The following is a 21709-nucleotide window of genomic DNA, read 5'->3' as shown; positions in this document are numbered from 1 at the left end:
ATGGCTACAGCCTGGAGAACTCCATAGACTGTATATCAAATTCATATTATTATTATTATTATTATTATTATTAATAACATAATATATTAGTAATATACAGTCTATGCTCCCGTCTCATGCCCTCCTGGCTGGTGCCATCCCCGAGCTTTGGTTTTTCAAAATAAAAGCTTGCGTCTGGTCCGCTATGTGTTTGTACTTTGGTGTGTTGGATGTTTGTGAACTAAACAGTACGGCAATCATGCTAATGAATACAATAACTTATTCAGCAGATGTCTTACTTACAACACGATGGAAGCAGTTTTGTGTTTAGATGTGCAAGCGGGATTTATTCAGATTGATAAATCCCACGGTAAATTGGCTGGTTTACTAAACGGGGAGGGACTATAAATCCTGTCTGTTTTTTGTATTTCAAGAGCGACTTGCTCCACAATATGAATACAGATTGATCACTTATTTTGTTGATAACCGTTATATAATCACAATATTACACTTGAGGAGGCCTATACTTAAGTAATGGGCCTTTCGGACCTCGAAATGAAACCCTCTCATGTAATATGGCTTAAACAAACGTCAACGTTAAACGCTGATGCAGTTTTAAATGTTTTATTACCACGAGTTTACAGACATCTCTGCTGATTGAGTTTCACCTGTGACCTGAGCCGAGACACACCCACCAAACATACAGACTTAGAATTTACAGTCTATGCAGTTGCTCTCTCTCTCGCTCTCTCTCTCTCTCTCTCTCTCTCTCTCTCTCTCTCTCTCTCTCTCTCCCTCTCTCTTTCCCTCTCTCGCTCTCTCTCTCTCTCTCTCTCTCTCTCTCTCTCTCTCTCTCTCTCTCTCTCTCTCTCTCTCTCTCTCTCTCTCTCTCTCTCTCTCTCTCTCTCTCTCTCTCTCTCTCTCTCTCTCTCTCTCTCTCTCTCTCTCTCTCTCCCTCTCTCGCTCTCTCTCTCTCTCTCTCTCTCTCTCTCTCGCTCCCTCTCTCTCCCTCTCTCGCTCCCTCTCTGTCTCTCTCTCTCTCTCTCTCTCTCTCTCTCTCTCTCTCTCTCTCTCTCTCTCCCCGTGGGGTCGAAAATCCAGCTGTTCCACTAGCTGCTCCCTCTAGAGGTCTGGAGAACTTCCATAATCTGGATGCTGCGTTTTTTTGTTGCATTTGTTTTCTGGGTTTGTGTGCTTTTCTTTTTGCATCGTTTCATATTTGCAGCACGTTTATCTATTTGTTTGTGTTGTGTGTATTTGCAGTGCGTTTGCTGAATGCTGTGCATGTGTTGTCAAATTAATGAAGTTGTTTTTCTTTTTGCATCGCTTCTTTTTTCGGGGTTTGCGTGCTTTTCTTTTTGCATCGTTTTTTATTTGCAGTGCGTTTATGTATTTGGTTGTGTTGTGTGTATTCGCAGCGCGTTTGCTGAATGCTGCACATGTGTTGTCAAATTAATGAAGTTGTTTTCTTAATTTGCTTGTGTTTTGTCTATTTGTATGTGTTTTCTTAAGTTGCAGGGCGTTTGCCCCTGTCGGCCACCGTACTACCCTGACCAGGGAACGCCTCAAAGTCCCCCAGTGACCCAGGGAAAGGGAAGTTTGGGGTCCCCTGCTGAAACTGCTGCCCCTGTGACCCGACCCCGGATAAGTGGATGACGATGGATGGATGGATGGTTGTTTCTATCTGAGGATGTAACCCAGTCAATCTGACATGACTGTAGAGAAATTTCCAGAACCTCTAGTTCATTATAGCTGTAACCTTTGCTGTTTAAACACTTAGAAACAAGAACAGGAAGTAGGACATGATGTCTTTCCAATTTTTGGCAACAGAAAAGTTTGTTCAGGAGTATTGTATTGTATTTTATTTGAAAGGATGTCAGAAGTTCAATGACCACACCCCGTCAAGGGCTTTTTGAATGTGGTATGATCGTATGACGCAGTATTCCAATGTTTAAGATGAGGTTATCTTTACAAATAAGCCCCTCCCTTGTGGGGGGAGGGGCTTAGGAGACCGTTTTGGGCTTTAGTGGAAAGGGGGGTGGGACTGAAAAGTTGTTGATGTTCAAATGTCCTGGATCTTCGCAATCCTACCTACAGCACCTTTAAGCCATAAAAACATCTTAACATGTTTAAGTCATGACCCAAGATTTATGAAAGTTAATTAAGTAGCGTGCATACCTTTTAAAGATGTGAGCTGTTTTCCATGCAATTTCCATGAATGTAATGCTAAAAGTTTAACATGGTAATGATTCATCCTAATAGTAAATGTAAGTTAAGTAAGAGGATAATCGGAGCCTGTCTGTGCCCGGACTGATCCAACCTCTCACTGCTCTTGTTCTTTTATACCAGGCTATAAAAAGACAACACTGTGATAATTAACTCTGAACACTGCTTCTATACCCTGTAACTCTACACTACGTACACACACACACACACACACACACACACACACACACAAACTAATGTTGAAATAATGGGTGGAGATGAATGACAGTTCAGAAAACAGCTTGGTGCAAAAAAAAAAAAAAAAAGTCTGTAACAAACAACTGATTATAATGTTTATTAAAAAATAAAACAGAATTTGGCAATATATATAAATTGCAGTATCAACATAATGTCACTATTGGTTCTATTACATAAATCTGCAGTGTCCCTCCCTTATAACTGTAACCTGTTTTAATGTTTACTGTGGTGGGAATTCTAAAGGAGTGAAGAAATAAATGTTCGTTGAGACCAAAGTTGTCTTTGTCTATTTATTTAGCCACAATTAATAAATCAGAATTCCAATAGTTAATAGTTTCAGCTGAAAAGACAGAGCCCTGTACCACACTAGGTGTTTCAGAGACCAACAAATAAGTGCCTCAACCATCCCATTTTATACAGTTGGCTTCACCTTTAATCCAGACAGGTTAAAGCTATTTCCTAAATATGATACATATGAGATGTTAAACAACACCTAGTGTGCTGTCTAGAAAACTGCCGACAGTTTTGAGTGTTTATCTTTTGGCTTAAAGTCAGAGCACTATGTTCAATCCACAACTTCTGGTTTCATAAACAAGTGTGCATCTGAAGATATACTAAGCCACAGGGTTCAGTCTGAGGGCAAGGCTTTTTGCAACATACACATAATCAAAAAAATACAATTACACAGTTAGCATACTTAACTAAAGACATACGTTTGACACAACATTTACTTTAAGAGGAGCAGAGTTAACTCCATGATTTGATTAAAGAGGGATCTTTGGTGATACTGTTAGAATTGTACACATTGTCCATATTTTATTTTATTTCTATTCTATTCAGGCAATAGGCTCATAATCCATAATCAGCATCTCATGTAATCACAAGGTACAAAAAATGTTTGTGTACTGTGTGTTATGTATGTGTTAGCATTGTGCTAGCATTTCTCAAAACTGGACCACTTTATTTCTTGTCACAATGCAGAGTCAAGGCAACAAATCCAAACAAAAGACTAAAACCAGCTATTAATTGATCCATTGTTGTCCAAAAACTATTAAAAACATACAGTTACACTGGGTGACATGTTCCTTCATCACAATGAACATGGGCACTGTAGTTTATTTTGAGTCGACCTACATACACAGTCCTGCTGCCATAAACTAGAGCACTAACTATGTATTAATTCACAGCTGAAAAAAGTCCCTAACAAATATACTGTACTATTAAGGTAACTCCTGTTTGGAAGTCAGAAAGTATTGAGAAATGCATTTTCGATTTTTAATGGATTTATTGACAGTAACATAAATATAGAATATCACCAGCCTTATCCTTTAAGATTTCACATATCAAAACTGTTCCAAAATGTTTTTATGGCACATGTAAAGCTTTAAGGCAAACTGATCTCTAGAATACACTTCAATAATGTTTTTCTATTTGAATATTCCCTCCAAGTGATTTGATGTGACTGTTACCGTGACACACGGAGGAGGTCAAAGGTCAACTCTGTGATATCAAAGGCAAGATGCTGATGCATGGGGTCGACAAAGATCTCTGGGCCTCCTGATTGGCCAGTGGTGTGCTGGGTGTGTTTGAGAGTATCCAGGGTGGCGTGGATGACTCTGGCACGCTGCTCCTCTAAGGGTGGGTCCGCCCAGCGATGACAGGGCAGCGAGGGCGAGTGAAGGAGGAAATAGACAGACGACATGTAGACTTTGACAAACTCCTGTTTTAAATAGGACAAGTCTCTCTGCGAATATAGGAAGGAAGAAATGGTTTATTTGCAAACCTTGTCAGCTGTCTGCCGTGACAATATGCACTGGAAGCACAAACACATTTTAACTCCTTGGAAGAGAAAAGCCACCAGGTTACTTACACTGTCAGCACCTACTACAGGTCTGTACTGGTATTACACACACGTATGCACGCACGCACACACACTGCAGTAGGTAGGTCTGCTGCTTTGAAAAGATTCCAGGCTGTATTTAAAGGATTCTGAAAGACTTCTGGTTTATTACATTTATAGTCACTTATTATCACTTGGACCTTATTTTCATTGATTTGGCCGTGACTTCTAATACTTCTAGTAATAACTTTGTCTATTAATAAGTGAATTGCTTGAAATCTTGGAGCACAGTGACATTGATCAAAAGAAATCCGGCTTGGTGTACTGTTATTTATCTACTCTCTGGAGTCTGTCCATAGATACTGCCATCTGTTGTTTTTTTTTGTACACTCCAGGGCTGAGGGCACGGCCTGGACGCCTGCACTGGTATGCAGAGAAATGCATTTCATCCAACCAGGTAACCACCACTACCGTGTGCGCGTCACACACACACACACACACACACACACACACACACACACACACACACACACACACACACACACACACACACACACACACACACACACACACACACACACACACACACACACACACACACACACACACACACACACACACACACACACTGACCCTCTGTGCTCTGCTCATGTTGGTCTCAGCATCCAGCCAGGCACTCTGAAAGAAAACACCAGTTACATTTATTCTAAATTGTGCACAATTATTGAATGATGTTGTTTCGTAAACCCAATCATCTAAAATCATCAGGATTTTCTGGCAATTTAACAGATGAGGTGAGTCACATTGCTTAAGGAGCTCTTCACTCTGAACTAATTAAATGACTGTAATTTTAAAATCTAGATGATGTTTCAAAAGCTTCCTAATTTAGCTAGGAATGAGTTTCTGGAGGAAACACGTTTTGGTATCAGTAACGGTGAATACATTTCTGGCATGAAAATGTTCACAAAGGATTATAAATGATTGACTGACCCTGAGAGCATCCATCAGGTCTGGTTGGTCCAACAGCATAGGAAAGGTAGAAAGTATAGGACTGCATATCAGATCTGAAACGGAAAGACATTTGAGTTCTTTCTAAGAACCATGAATATCTGCAATTTGGATAAGAAGCATTACATGTGTATATTACCTGCATTCTGCATGGTAGGCCTGTCCATCAGTAGTGTGTCGGCTAGCAGCTGCCTGTGTAGAGCCAGCAGGTGGATGCAGCTCAGACAATGCAGCAAAGTGTCTGGAAGGAGACTGAAGAGGAAAACATACTAACACATATGCAATGAAGTAAATATGCTCACACATGCAGTACATTTGGCTGAGGTGAGACACAAATGTCTCCAAATGAATCTAGTAATGATTTATAGTTTCTAATAGGGCTGGGTATCGGCAAGAATTTTCCGAATCGATTTGATTCTGATTCACAAAGTCCCAAATCAATTTTAATCCCGATTTGATTCTATATCAGTTAGGTAAGGAACATTTCAGTTACAATACCAATTTAGCTTGGATATGAAAGAGATTCTACAATTGTACAAGGTTCCCTCCAACCTACTGCATTTTTAAAAAGGATCAATGTTTACATTAAGAACTGACCCCAAAGCAGTTACATAATGTACTTTTTATTTAACATGAACACACAATAAAGTGCAGCTCTACAGACTCTACAGTCAGTGAGTATTGAGTGACATTTCATTCTGATATCTTGAGGTGACAGAGAGAACCCTTTGAAAATGGCCATGCCAGTTTTTTTCCTCACCCAAATGTAGCCTGAGATCGATTCCGACTTTTTAAACCCAGCCCTAGTTACTGAATTACATCCCATAATCCACTTCATGTTAAATCTCTGTGGTAAATCTTTCTTACTGATCCTCCCACCTGAGCTGCGTTCTGGTTCGGCTGTTGGATGATTTCAGCTTTATAATGATTCTGGGCTGCTGCCTGGTCTGAAGAAACTGCTGGAAAACACCAGCTGGAGCTGACAGGAGAAGGAGAGAAAATATCATGATACAATCAAAGTTTGTATACTGAGCAAGTTTCAAATCTGATTATCTCATTTCAACAAATACTAATGCTGTTGTATGCTTTTATTTAGGCACGTTGTCACACATGTAACACAAGTGTTGAGCTCTGCTGCGTCTTCTTACATCCTCTGGTGACTGATGCCTCCACCGCGACATCCTTCTCATAAGGAGTGCCACCATTGACTGGCAGCTTATAGATCCTAAACACAGTTTAGATAAGATTACTCATGCAGTAGGTATGTATGGTAGGTTTTATTTTCACAGATATCCATTCATTCTTTCAAACACGACGTGTATAAATAAAAATGCATGACGTTGAAAATAAAAAAGTGTATTTCATATTTGTATTGTGTTGATTTAACTGTATGTATGATGGTCTATTTACAGTATGAGACTGTTTGCATGTATGAATAATACATATTGTGAGTATGTATGCGGCTGGCTGCATAAGTGAGCACATTTTTGTGGATATAATACTGCGTGCACTGTATGCACTGATATACAGGTATGTGTGTGTGTGTTTTGTGTGTGTACCTGTTAGGGAGTGGATTTCCAGTGTCATCGGTCAGTTTGAGGAAAGACCAGCCGCAGCTAAGGTCCCCTCTCTCACCTGTAGACTAAAATACAACCAGAAGATCGGACACAGCTGTTTCCCAAAACACTCTCTGCTTTGTTACCAATTGCTCACATGTAGAAAAGAGAAACTCTGCTTTTTTTGTCTTTTGTGACAACAGAAAAGGGTCTCAACAGTAAAGTGTCTTATCTTACTTAATCTAATCACTATCACATGTGTATCTGTATCTGTGTGTGTGTGTGTGTGTGTGTGTGTGTGTGTGTGTGTGTGTGTGTGTGTGTTTGTCCTTACATTGCGTATAAAGGTGACTCCCAGTTCAAAGAGGATACCGAGGTCAGGAGATGCAGAGTTGCAGCGGAGGAAACAGTCTCCATCTAGCAGGGCGGGTAGCATACCTGCCATCTGGAGCAAACAGACATACACAAACACTTACGCTGAATTTCAGTTCATTTAAGTCTGAAGCACAAGATTAACTTCAATGCTATGGTTTAGTTTTTTTTTTTTTTTAGCTTTGCTGGTGCCAAATCTGTCAAATTCTATCATTGCAACTCAGGAACAATCATCAAAGTTTAAGTAAAGTTCACATCACCTGACCAGACAGAGAAAAACAACCACAACAGTGTGAAATTCCATGACCATAATGCTGAAAACATACCCTTGGAGAGAAGCTCCAGGTCTTTGGAGTCTTGGAGTTGTACGTCGCCCTCACTGTGTGGATGTTACTCAACACCTGAAACACAAGTACAGCTCATTTAAAAAAAAGTCTGGGGTAGAACAAGAGAGTGAAAGGTAGGAAGGTCTAGTCTGAATAACAATGTGTTATAATTTCATAATTTCCTTGAGGTCAGTCAGGACCACTTTGTCAAAATAGATTCATTCATCTGCAATTTGTATTTGGTGGTATGGCTCTGTTCTGGGGCCTCCCCGCACTTCCACGGGCATACGTGGAAAGCATGAGGCAGGGAGAGCACACGTCCCTGGAAAGCCTTAAGCGGGGAGAGCAGTAGTGGAGGATCCCCATAGGGTACAGAACACAGCAGCATCAATGACATGACATTGATTAAGTCAGACAACATGAATTTAGGCTGGGGTGGAGGTGGTTTGCATGTGCTAGCAGAGATGCAGCAAGGTAGGCTGGGAAAAGCAGAGCGTGCCATTTGGAAATCCAATCAAAAGTGGGAATCAGCTGAGCCATCAGCTGGTGTGCTGGCTTAGGAACTGTCAGCTATGAGCTGAGATAATAGCCAAGCTTGACTCCGTGACCTGCCAGAACTTATGCTACGCTTCATTTGTGTCATAAATGAATAAGAGTTGCCTGACATATGGAATGTGACAGTTAAATAACAGCTAACATACCAAAAAATAACTTATACATGATTTTTCCTAAACACATTATGGAGATGAATCGCGTGAAATGTGCATACAACTTTACATGGATTTTGTAATCTAATTTAGCTAATAATTTTAAAAAAAACAGTATTTATTAAATTGTTTCCACACTGCAGAGACTTGGGTAGGGTAAAAAAAAAAAAGCTGTATATACAGCAGAAATACCTTACCTGAGTTCCATCAAAGGCACAGAGGCGGATGTGTCTGCTGAGGACCTGAACTCCAACCCCAGGAGTAGGAATCATCTTGCAGCTCCACAAACTGAAACAAACACAAGTCCTGACCTGCCGAGCACGAACCTACGAGTCACAACGGGAGACTGATAAGTTAACAGAAATTTGTTTTTGTCAAGGAAGCCTGTTCATTACTGGATGCTTAACAGTGTGAGGAATCTGAACATTGTCTTTAATAAACACACACACAGTATATATATATATATATATATACACACACACACACACACACACACACACACACACACACACACATATATATACACACACACATATATACACACACACACACACAGTCTCACCCTGCCTGTGTCTGGATCCAGGAAGAGGTCACTAAAGGAGAGCTGTGATTGGCTGAGCTTAGGCTGAATATAGTGACTTCCTCTGTATGTTATACCTAGAAAAAAGACACACAAACGGTTACTGCTTTGCCTTTTTAATCATACGTAATTTTTGGGTTAAAGAAGTACTGCTACTAATAGTGACTGGCACCATTAGCAGCTGTAGTGGGTGTGGTATACATTGTGAAGAAAAACCCAAATGGTCTCTCTGCCTCTGCTTCTACCTGCAGGACTGTTGCTCTTTGATTGGTTTTAAGGATGCCACTTAGATTCTGGGACATTGTGATCTGTATTTTACAATTTTTGGAAATTTTATAGACAAAATGATTCATCAATTATTCAAGAAGATAATTGGCAGTTTAACTGATGAAAAGAATTGTTCATTGAAGCCCAAAACAGTTAATTTATCTGTAGTGTGTTCTGAGACAAGTGTGCTACAGTATAGCTGTCATCAGCACCTGCATCCCTGTCATTTTAAATTAACTTTTAGTGCTCCTAAAACTGCTCAACCCTTGACTTATTGGTATACCTTATTAAGTGTGATTGTGTGTGTGTGTGTGTGTGTGTGTTTGTATAATGACCTTCCTCCATCAGCAGTTTATTGAGAGATGATGGTCTGAATCCTGAAGGTATAGCTCCCATGGCAGAGAGCACATCTGTTGCATCAATCTGACACACACACACACACACACACACACAAAAACACACACACACACACACACACACACACACAAAACAATAAATATACTGTATATACAATTCACATATTGTGGATTTAATATTTGTTGATAGGAAGATTAACAGTAGCATCAGTTCCAGTAGCAGTAGTTGTAGTGTATAGATATTTACCTCAGTCAAAGCCTTTCTGACAGTACTCCAGTTGGAATGTGGAGAACTGCTGTTGAAGAACAGAGGAATTTAAATTGAATTGATTGATAATCAGTGAGTGTTAGTCGTGCAGAGAAGTCTCTCATTCCACTTTAGTAGCAAGAATCACTGACGAGGTTACTTCTGACCACAACGCTCAATCTACAAAATCTACAAAACGTAGGTTAAAATGTAGAACCTCTGTTTCTCTTCGTCATCAGTCAGTTCTTTGCCAATCTGCTCTTCCTCCTCCTCTGACTCCTCCTCATTGTCATCATCATCGTCCTCATCTTCATAATCATCATCATCAACACCAGAGCCAATCTGAAAAGTGAGCCAAAGATCCCGAGTTTCGCCAGTTTACAATAACACAATACAACTACTTGTATTTAAATTAAAGGGATACTTCACCCATTTAGCATTAAGGTTTTTATCAGTAGAAACACAATAGTATTTTCGAATGACCGTGCTTCCCTCCCTCTTGTCCCCCTGAGACGAGAGATCTCTGTATTGTGGGTCTGGAAAAAAATCTTCAAATGACGGAAAGCGACAATTTTTGCGTCATCGGAAGATTTTTCGGAAGCGAGATGATGGTAAGACTACAGCCAGTAGTAGGGGCTACTTCCGCATGTTTTCAACCCGCCCATAGGGGGTTGGACTGTCGTCTTTATCCGTAGGTTACCGAAGCAAAACGAGTGTCAGCCATCTTGAAGCTAGGTAACAGGGAGCTCCGTCTTTTCAGCAGAAAACTTTTACAACATTATGTGCATTCAAACTACCGCACATGTGTACCACCGGGATACATTGGTACAGATCGGAGAATATGCAGGACACTTTATTACAGACGGAATACTCAACACACTACGTGAGCTTCGTCCGCTACGGAGACCAGCACCTCAGCCTGCGGTGTCGCCCGATGAAAATAGCCGGGGAAAGGGACCTCGACAGCGGTGTGCAGAAGTTCGAGGCGAGCTAGGTGGAAAGCTAACGCTAGCCGGCCACCTGTTCCATCAATCCTGCTTGCAAATGTCCGCACATTAGACAACAAACTGGACTACATCCAACTTCAACGAAACTCCCAACGCGAGTTCAGAGACTTGACAGAGATTGCTGTGTTTTTGTTGTTGTGGAAACATGACTGAACAACAGTTTACCGGACTATCCAGCTACCAGGCCGGCTGCTCTGTCGCTGGGTAAGACTCGTGGAGGTGGGCTGTGTTAACAAGGACTGGTGCAGAAATGGGGTGATTTGTATCCAACTAACTGCTAACTGCTGGTGGAGTTTGTGACTGTTAAATGCCGACCATTCTACATTCAACGCAAATTTACAGCTGTGTTTATACTCGGTGTTTACAGCCCACCAAGTGCTAATGCTAGTATGCGTTAGCTGAACTTCACGGAGCCTATGTGTTTGCACTAAATGTAGCCTTTTTGTATGTCGTTTTTATATAATGTCGTTTTTATATATTTTAAATGTGTAACACCACTTGAGCCACGGTGAAACTTTGTTTCGTGTATATGGTTGAAATGACAATAAAACACAGTTGAGTTGACCGTCTCAGTCTGTCTGTAAACGGTAGGCGTGGCTTGGGAGTGGACTCTAAAGCAGCGAAGCAAGTGTATTCTGGGATTTGGTGTCTTTCATCCACATGAGCCAAAAACACATTTTCTGGCTTTTCTCGGCCTAGAAGCCACCAATTTCTAAAACAAAATTCAGATTTCTACTACATAAGTGACCCAATGTAAAGATATATTCATCTTTACGACGGTGAAATATCCCTTTAACAACACAAGAAGGTTTAAAGGTGCACTATGAGTTCCTGCATGGTCACTTCTGTTGACGTTCCAAGTAAATTTCAAACAAAACAGAGCAAGCAATTCCGTAATTGTCATGACTGACTCAATGTCACTAACTCCCACCCCCTTCCCCAACCATCTTGTCGGTGATTGGCTGGAGTGGTTTGTTCTATTTAGGTGTACAGCCTGTGCTTCTAGTGTTAGTTTGACGTTTACGACCCTTGTGTTGTCTCCTGAGACCGGGCTTTTTCACAGTGTGTTCAGGGGCCAGGCAGCTAGCTGATCAAGGAGAGATGCCTATGATTTGAGACAAAAATGAAATTGCGCTGAAACCATGCAGGAACTCATAGTGCACCTTTAATGTGATGCAGAGGTTTAGCAGCTTGTGTACCTTAAGGTAGGTTTTTGGAACCACTCCTGTGTTGCCTTTAGTATCCTGAGCCAGCCACCATCCATCTCCTGTCTTCCTGATAATCCTCAATACCTCCCCCCTCTGAAAACAGCAGGGAGACAAACAAGTCATGTAACTTCACATTGTATATGCATTACTAACAAACTTTCTGCTTAAAATTAAAGAAGTGTGTAGTTGACAAGCTTGTCTGGAATACTTCCCTTCATAATGTTTCCCTGTTAGCCTTTCTGTCACACTTTCATCGTACCTGCAGGGCTGTGCACATATGATTTGTGGGGCAAGAGCACCCTCTTTTGTTAACAAATGTAATAAAAAGCAATGTTTGAGTGGCAAGGAAAAAAAGAAAAAACTAAAGCAGACTTTTGAATTTACTTTGTAAGCACTGTGTTTGTAAGTTCTGTCGACAACAAACTTAAAGTACTTTTTTTTCTTCATTTCCTGATTATCTGTTATTACTGGAGATGCTTTGAATGGCTTATTAGACATGATGATAAAAATACATTGTGGTAGTAGCAGGGAACCACGAAAAAGGCCTCAGCTCCTAAACCTCAGTACTCAAGCACATGCAGCAGTTAAAAAAGAGGTCACTTTAAGAGATTGGGCCTGGGTTTGAGCAGAGGGTTTAAAACTCAAGATACATGACCTGAAAGAGTCATTTGTTACACGGGTAAATTTCAAGTGATGCAAGAAAGCTGCACGAGGGGAATGCTGGAATTGTAAGCTTGCATCTCCAGCTGAACTCTGGCTACTCATTATAACCACGTCTCTTCACCCCTGCAGTACTTCACCTGAACAGACAGATCTCCCTCCTGTTCTCCTTTGAAATCACTGAGGGCTGTGTAGATGCGAGGGTCTGACTGAGAGGGCGGTTTCACAGCTTGTTTCTCATCTTCATCAGCACCATCAGCTTCATCATCTGCACTGTCTTCGTCGACTTCATCTTCGTCGTCTTCATCTTCGTCGTCTTCATCCTTTTCCTTGCTGTCTTCCTTTGAAACATTTCTGTGGATTACAACATGGTAAAGTGAAACATTTTGGATGAGATGGCAAACTAATGTCTTTATTTTTCTGCTAAACCCGAAAAAAAACAACACTGAGATTTAAAGTTCAAATGAGCTGGATGTGATCGATGCTTTGAAATGTATGTTTCCGTGCAACTTCGTTACAAAGGATAAATTGTGGGGAAATTGAGCCGTTGCAGAGAGGAATGAGATTTATATAATTGGATAACAAAGAGAGAGTATGTCTATAATAAAGCAATCATAAATGACCCCTATCACATCTCTTTATTTTCTTTGCAATGAACACACAGGCCACTGACCCTGCAGCAGTACTGGGTCCTGGTGGTGAAAGCTCCAGAGAGAGTGTGTTTACACGCTCCAAGATCTTCAGCAGTCGTCTCTCCTCTTCCTGCTTCCTCTGATCATAGTTCCCCACTGGAGCCAGCTCATCTGCCTAGAAAATCAAGCAACAAATTACAACGTTAATTTAGCTAGCGTAGCTACCTTAAGAGAGCAGAACAATACACAATACAGTTGGTTGATATGAGCAATTGTTAAGCAATACCAAAATAGCCTGTAAGTGATACCTGACTTTCTTTGAAAATTGTATTTGATCTATTATTTAATCAATAATGTACAGTACTGTGCTCATGTTGTCATATTCCTGTCATTGAACAGACTGTAGCTGCCAACACAAACAAAATCATCAGTCTGGTTTCTCCCATGATAATTGGAATGCTGCCTCCATGATTTTTCCATTCAGAAAACAGGACATGATTTGGAACCATAAATGTAACCAATTTTCAGGATAAACCACTGATATAGGTCAAGCAATAGTATTGGTCACATCACTGCAATGTACCTCTGACTCACACAGGCGCTATGGTAAATGTTGCCCACATAACCCCTTTTACTCTTGCAATGGGCAATGATTTTATGTTATTTAGTATATTTCAGTTAAACCACATTGTGATGGTTTGGTTGCAATTTTGGAGGTCATCTAGGATTGGAACTGAATAATTGTATTACATACTTATTACAAAGAATATACTTAAAACTATTCACAAGTGTACAGACTATACAGCACACTAACCTTGGTCAGTTTCTTCAGTGTCCTTAGTGTCTTCTCTGCCGACATCTGCAGTTCTTGACAACTGTTTGGAATTGGACATTAAGATAAAAAAAAATAATATATATATATATATATATCAAAGTATTGTTTAAGAAAAAGGCAATACAATCAACCAAATCACAATAAGATAGGGAAAAAAGTAAAAGGACAAAAAGCGGAGTAAAACCATGTCCCTTCAATAGTTTTCAGTGATTGTCTTGAAGAGGGTCCTAGTCTTAACTGGAGTTACTGTGAGTAAAACTAGTTTAGGGAGCACTGGTGTGGCTTTGTTGGAGCTGTTTACCTCCGAAATGCCTCTTCAGTGGCTCCATCCTGACTCTGCACATCCTTCACCAGACTGTCAACCTGGATTAGAAAAACAAGAGTAATTGACAGTAAATACAAGGGTGTTGATAGTTGAGTACATCTGTGCAATTCACAGAGTATATAATGGATGTTTAATGATAATATTCTGTTAACCACATAGCTCAGATCTGTTCCATATGTTGGATGTTTTTGCTGGCAACAAAACTACAGGCCAGCCTATGAATGCCTTTTGTTAAAAAAGAAAATATTCATGGTCACCAAATATCCTATGTTCCTAGCCAATCTTAATTTAAAATCTGGCTTTTTAATGTTTCCCTACTTCTTGACTGAGCACTTCATTAAACAAATCATAAGGCATTTCTCTTAATGTGTTCTGGAAAATTCGGCATTCACCCCATTAACCCAAAAGCACTTACTTTTAGGGAAATTCTCTTTGACTTTTATCTTTGTTTACATTGCTTAACGTTACTGAACGACCATACGTGCTTCATCTTCAGTCATGTATGTACATCTATGCTAGCACAAAGCACTTCTGTAACAGCAAAGGGCTTTTACAACAAATTGGTCAAAACGTAGCTAGCTAATTAAATACGGAGCTACTAACAGTTAGCTATAGCTCAAGCCTTGGGGATCACTTTATTTAAAAAGTGGTCGGTAAGTGCGACAGCTGCAACAAGGTAACTGTTGTGAAGTAAGTTTTCCTGTAACAAACCTGTTTTGTGATTTCGTCCACTTCTCTCTGGACAAGCTGCAAACGTCCTTTTCGTTTTGGTGGCATTTATACGCTGTTTATGGGGCATATTCCATGTGTTAGCAGACAGCCTAGCTAGCTAGCTGACGCTACACTTCCACTGGTCGCCAGGCAACCGGGCTCCTCTTCATGCTTGGGCTTGAGCTTTACCATAGACTGTAAATTACCGTCTGTGGGCTCTAATGCGTGCTATAATTCGTCTAATCTTTGTTTATTGATATAAACAATATGTGTTGTGTATGTGTTTTTTAAAATATATATTCATACATTTAGTTCATTTTACATCAGTCTTGAAACAATCTAATGCTTTCCTCTTGGTAAAACGTTACCGCCACCTACTGGAGTGGAGAAAGACCATAAACTGAGAAAGACAAATCTTCCTCTTTTGGATGGTGGTTAATTAAATGACAAATGCTATATTTCCAGTGGTACTTCCCCAAAATAATATTCTAATGTCGCTGTTTCCTCATAATATCTGTTATATAACAAACTTGTTTATGGTGTGTTACAGCAAAACCTGTGATCCGTGAGATTCTGACTCAAAGATGGGTTGGTGTACAAACCCCAATTCCAATGAAGTTGGGAAGTTGTGTAAAACAAAAATAAAAAACGAATACAATGATTAGCAAATCCTTTTTCAACCTATATTCAATTGAATACACTACAAAGACAAGGTATTTAATGTTCAAACTGATACATTTTATTGTGTTTTTGCAAATAGCTTATTCACTCTTTTTGAATTTGATGCCTGCAATGCGTTCCAAAAAAGTTGGGACAGGGGCATATTTACCCATGTGTTACATCACCTTTTCTTTTAACAACACCCAATAAGCATTTGGGAACTGACGACACTTATTGTTGAAGCTTTGTAGGTGGAATTCTTTCCCATTCTTGCTTGATGTACGACTTTAGTTGCTTAACAGTCCGGGGTCTCCGTTGTCGTATTGTGCGCTTCATAATGTGCCACACATTTTCAATGGGAGACAGGTAGGCCAGTCTAGTACCTGCATTCTTTTACTATGAAGCCACGCTGTTGTAACACGTGCAGAATGTGGCTTAGCATTGTCATCCTGAAATTAGCAGGAATGTCCCTGAAAAATACTTTGCTTGGATGGCAGCATATGTTGCTCCAAAACCTGTATGTACATTAATGGTGCCTTCACAGATGTGCAAGTTACCCATGCCATGGGCACTAATACACCCCCCATACCATCACAGATGCTGGCTTTTGAACTTTGCGCTGATAACAATCTGGATGGTCCTTTTCCTCTTTGGCCCGGAGGACATGACGTCCATGATTTCCAAAAAACAATTTGAAATGTGGACTTGTCAGACCACAGCACACTTTCCACTTTGCGTCAGTCCATCTTAAATGAGCTCAGGCCAAGAGAAGCCGGCGGCATTTCTGAGTATTGTTGACATATGGCTTTCGCTTTGCATTGTAGAGTTTTAACTTAACACTTGTAGATGTAGCGACGAACTGTGTTAACTGACAATGGTTTTCCTGAGCCCACGTGTACATAATGATGTTGGTTTTTAATTCAGTGCCGCCTGAGGGATCCAAGGTCACGGCCATTCAATGTTGGTTTTCGGCCTTGCCGCTTACATGCTGAGATTTTACCAGATTCTCTGGATCTTTTGATGATATTATGGACTGTAGATGATGAAATCCCTAAATTCCTTGCAATTGTACGTTGAGAAACGTTCTTAAGCTGTTGGACAATTTGCTCATGCAGTTGTTCACAAAGTGGTGAACCTCGCTCCATCCTTGTTCCTTTAATACCCAATCATGACCAATTAACCTGTTCACCTGTGGAATGTTCCAAACAGTTGTTTTTTTTTTAGCATTCCTCAACTCTCCCAGTCTTTTGTTGCCCCTGTCCCAGCTTTTTTGGAACATGTTGCAGGCATCAAATTCAAAATGAATGAATATTTGCAAAAAAAAACAAACAATAAAGTTTATCAGTTTGAACATTAAATATACTGTCTTTATAGTTTATTCAATTGAATATAGGTAGGAAAAGATGTGCAAATCATTGTATTCTGTTTTTATTTACGTTTTACACAACGTCACAACTTTATTGGAATTGGGGTTTGTAAATCAAGTCTATCGTTAGGTGTCTGGCATTGCCAGACCTGTCAGATTTTGTGCCCATGGGCCTCTGCATTCTTAATCTGTGCCTGTCAGCACTGCAGAGAAAAAATCGTAAGGTAAAGGTTTGTAAAAATCAAATTAAGTACTCAAACTGAAGACAAATTATTTTTGTTCTGCTTACTGACTGTTAATTGCAGCTCTACAGCTCCATATCTGACCAGTGCACAGTATTGCAATATTATACAAAGTAGACACCTGCAGCACTGTAGGCTGTTATGAAACATGTTGCCTTCAGGTTCTTCTCGTTAGCCTCCAGTTTTGAATTTATTTTAAAAGAAAATCAATACTGATTTCAAATCAATTTTCAGCGCTGCTATAGACAAAGGTTTAGGGTATACTAGTTGCTTACAGGCCTTCTGAAAGTCTGTCAGCACAATTCTATTCTATTCTACTATCTTTTCCGAAAACAGGACTTTACGATGATTCGGGTGGAATTGAAGGCAGCAAATATGCTACATCCGCCGGCCTCCAGTATTATGGTTATGTCACTTACCTGTCATGGCTTCCCCTGTGGCGCTTATTCAAGGGGCCAGCAGAGGACTGGGGCTTGAATTCTGCAAATATATATATATATATTCGCCTGCTATCGCTTCACCCACAGAGAACTGTAGGAAGCATAACAATGCTGAAGAGATCGAGATTGTATTGAAATAAATGCTGCTAGGTGCATCATCCACGAGCATGAGCAAGGCTCTTAATTTCACCACACTTTAAATGTTCTCTTCCAATAGGTGTGTTTGTGTTTTTAATGGAAGTCTACATTAAAGGGCAATATTTTGTACTGAGTCTGGTGCCATTTCTTCTTTCATTGAAGTAGAAAGAAGATCATTTCCTACACTGGTTCTTCCAGCCACTCAATAGACTCATACTATCCTTCATACTGTGCCCCAGCTGTGTCTATCCAGAGGTCCAAGGAACCACCAGTTTATGCTTATATTTTTTTATATTTTGTCTTTTAATGTAAAGCACTTTGAGTGTATGTATAATGAAAGTTGCTTTATAAATAAAATTGCCATTACCAGTCACCCTTTTACACCCATTCATTCAGCTCGACCAAATTCCTACCACGTCTTTCGATTGATTAAACCATTGGTCTGTATTGATTCATTTATTCTCCCTTTCAGGGCATCATTTCCACCTTGACAACCAACACAGTGGGTCCCCTGGTCATGGCTACGTATTTTGCCCCCCCTCCTTCAGAAGGGTGGCGGTAGTTTCGGTCAGCAGCCTGCAGAGAAAGCAAAGCAGCACAGCGGCATCATCGTCAACATCACCGCCAATGTGGGATCCATTGGCGACAATGGTAGGTATTGTGTTTCTGGTGGTTACTCTGTGGTCATGTATGCATGCATGCTGATTCATTTGTGTTCCTCTATGTTTTCCTCTCTCCACCCTCCACCCCCAACCCCTCCTCTCAGGTCTTGGTGGTTGGTACAACTACAGAATGTCTAAAGCAGCTCTCAAGATGGCTACTAGGAATCTTTCTATAGAGCTGGGACGCAGTCGGCCCAAGGTAGGTTTGAGTGTTCTCATAACTACAACGTTAACATTTTTATTTTGGAAATACCACAAACAAATGAGGCTGTTGTTAGCCTCAGTCTGTCATACAAAACCAGCATGTAAACCCATTGCTTTTGTCTTATAAAGGGTTAATTAACTTGTTTTTGGTTTTCCAGGTGATCTGTGTGTCCTTACATCCAGGAACAGTCAACACAGACCTCTCCCAGCCATATCACAGGAACGTGCCAAAAGACAAGTTGTTCAGTGCAGAACACTCCGTGAACTATCTGATGAGCATTATTGACGCACTGAATATTGAAAAGACTGGCAGGGCGTACAACTGGGATGGGACTGAACTTCCTTGGTAGAAACAATAAATGTACAAAAAGAGAGGTGACTTTACTCATCTCTATTCATGATGCTAAACCTCTCATCGCTGTCTAGACCATGCAATAAGCTGGACTTTTCACTGAAAACCAGAGGAGTGACGGTCTAAACACTCCCATACAAACCTCTTTCACTACCTCACAACCAGCCAAATTGCTTAAATCACCTCTGATACTTGTTGTCGATGTTGTTAATACAGCCATACATCAAGGCCTTATTTGGATTTGATGCAATAATATACTTACTAATGATATAATGTAGCACAGAGAGTTTCCCTCTTCTTCCAGTCTTTGGGGTAAGCTAAGCTAACCACCAGGACCAACCTCTTAACAGACAGACATGAGAGTGGTACTGATCTTCTCATCCAACTCTCCTGAAAACAAATAAAAGCATGTTTCCCAAAATGTGAGGAACGATTTGTGTGATTCCTGAAAGACATTTCACATATTCCTTTTTGTGTTTCATGTCTTATTGTTGAATAACATCAGTTTATGTCATGCCATTAGACAGCTGAATTATGTGTCACAGTATCAAATTACCACTATGTGGTTTCACTGAAAGATACTAAGCGATAACATAAAACCATTGCCCAAGATAAAAAGGGGTTATATAAAATGTATTTTTGTTAACGCAGCACCTGTGTGGTCAGAGGTACATTTTAATGATAAAGATGTAAGGCACAGTGGGCTATGACTAATTGGCTGGGTAATGACTGAACTCAATCTTGTTAAGGGATTTTTATACAACGTTGACCTAATTCTTACCCATCAGTGTAACAAGGTTCATTTTGTTAGACTATTATTACAACTATATGGTACAAAAAAGTATTTCACTCTATCTTAGAAGCCAGCCCACTCTTCGGGTCAAATTTGACCCATTTAAAAAAAGTTTGTTGTCAAAGAAAAAATAAAGTAACGTGGATGGTTCCATACAACCATGACTCTTCACAAGTAAAATAAATTATCAGTTCACTTCTTTCATTGAATTTGGGTGTTTTATTTAATTTTATAGCGTTTGAAAAAAAATGAGAAAAGAACGTTGAAAAAAAGGGGAAAGAAATTGACAAAAACGTCAAAAAATCGACAAAACAAATCTGAAAAAGTGACAAAAACGTCTGAAAAAGTGTCGGAAAAGACGACCTAAACGTTAAATTTTGACCCAGAAAAACTAAAAGTTGCAGGTCGACAGAAGACAACACGAGGGTTAAATTTGGTTGAAAAAAACGTTTTGAAAATGGGTCAGATTTGAGCCGAGGACAACAGGAGGGTTAAAATCCTCACATTTATTGCAGTTGCTCAATGCAAACGTCTCTTACAACACAGTTCATTACTTTTAACCAGAAGATGGCAGCATTTCAAGACTCCATTAGTGCTCTTTGGTTACTAGCCATACTCCTCACATGTATGGCTATGTATGTAACGCAATTTGCAATAATTTCCATAATGTCACAAATGTGACATTATGGAAATTATGCAAATTGCGTTTATTGTAGTATGATGGCCTTCCTTATTGTATATGTCCTGCAAGTGATGGTGATGAAACGGTGATATCATAACATACAATGATAAGTCCTTAGTGATTGAGATTATGTCTGCAGTGCTCCACTTGTGACTTTAATTAAATACATTTAATGGAGAGAATGTTACATTAATCATTATGGTGCATTTTTACTCTTTATGGTGCTTGTTAATATTAGCTCTATTTCTTATGGTATTACCTCACTACTATGAACTTCAATTTGTCTGTTGTCTGTGTCTTAGTTATGACTATATAACCTATGTTTGTTTGTAGGTTGTTTGTTCTTTAAAGAGTCAGTTTACATAGCTTAATTGCACATTTAGATAGAATATTTATGTTTAAAATATGTAAGTTCAACTGTGACATTTAAGTAATTCTTTATATATAAAATAAATCAAAAAGGATAAAAACTTTAGGCTTTAGAGGCTTTAGAAGTCCTTCATTATGTCTGCTTACTGATCTGATCAATTTTGTAACGCAATTTTTTTTTATATCTTAACCATAAGCTATAGCTTTAGACACATATACAGCATTTGAAAACTGAGATTTCAGGAATGAATTGCCAAGAACGAACGAAATAAAGAAAGAAAGAAATGTTGTCTTCTGAATGGTCCCAGTTATTGCTTTTCCTTATCTAGCGGAGTGTTGTTGTTTGACCTTTGTATCTTGACTGTGCTTGCTATCTAATGCTCTGTTTGATATCAGATCTCTTTTAAATAATCAGGTGGCTTTTAAAATGCATGTTAACCTTAATATGACTATACATAAGACAATTTCTTTGTGACGGTGTTACATGTTTTCATTTCTTTCAACGTCTAATTGTGGTAAAGATCCCATATTATGCACAAATCAGATACAATGACTAGAAATGATCTGCAGGATGACAAAATACTTGTTATTAGGCTACTCCTGAAAGAAAGGCATTTCTACATTAGGCTATGCTATTGCATGCAACTACAGGGTTACAACAGTTCATTTGCATGCACATTTTGATTGGCAGCTTTGTGCGTAGGCCTACATCACACGTGTAG

General features: G+C 39.7%; 2 protein-coding genes across 3 annotated transcripts; one reads left to right on the top strand and one right to left on the bottom strand.

The window, feature by feature from the left end:
- Window positions 1–2706: 2706 nt before the first annotated feature.
- nphp1 (nephronophthisis 1) lies at window positions 2707–15213 on the bottom strand. 2 transcript variants are annotated; one of them, XM_078273593.1, is made up of 20 exons: window positions 15080–15213; window positions 14345–14406; window positions 14023–14083; window positions 13250–13383; window positions 12717–12930; window positions 11908–12009; window positions 9919–10043; window positions 9702–9750; window positions 9434–9521; window positions 8814–8908; window positions 8449–8577; window positions 7545–7619; window positions 7181–7291; window positions 6850–6932; window positions 6439–6515; window positions 6170–6269; window positions 5430–5542; window positions 5273–5346; window positions 4916–4960; window positions 2707–4186 (listed from the first exon to the last, which is right to left on the bottom strand). In XM_078273593.1, the coding sequence occupies exons 1-20, from the start codon at window positions 15143–15145 to the stop codon at window positions 3908–3910; spliced, it is 2082 nt and encodes a 693-aa protein (XP_078129719.1). In that variant the 5' UTR covers window positions 15146–15213; the 3' UTR covers window positions 2707–3907. The 2 variants fall into 2 exon arrangements, with proteins under 2 accessions (XP_078129719.1, XP_078129720.1); XM_078273594.1 differs by having other exon boundaries at window positions 9702–9747.
- Window positions 15214–17611: 2398 nt separating this feature from the next.
- On the top strand, window positions 17612–19141 carry LOC144531992 (uncharacterized). The gene is given in 5 exon segments (XM_078272409.1): window positions 17612–18086; window positions 18398–18460; window positions 18462–18576; window positions 18692–18786; window positions 18950–19141. Coding segments are annotated over 5 exon segments (780 nt in total). The 5' UTR covers window positions 17612–17771.
- The last annotated feature ends 2568 nt before the right edge of the window (window positions 19142–21709 follow it).

This window comes from Sander vitreus, chromosome 17 (assembly GCF_031162955.1).
Source record: "Sander vitreus isolate 19-12246 chromosome 17, sanVit1, whole genome shotgun sequence".
Classification (NCBI taxonomy): domain Eukaryota; kingdom Metazoa; phylum Chordata; class Actinopteri; order Perciformes; family Percidae; genus Sander; species Sander vitreus.
The sequence above is the reverse complement of the archived record's forward strand: the minus strand, read 5'-3'. Positions and strand labels throughout refer to the sequence as shown.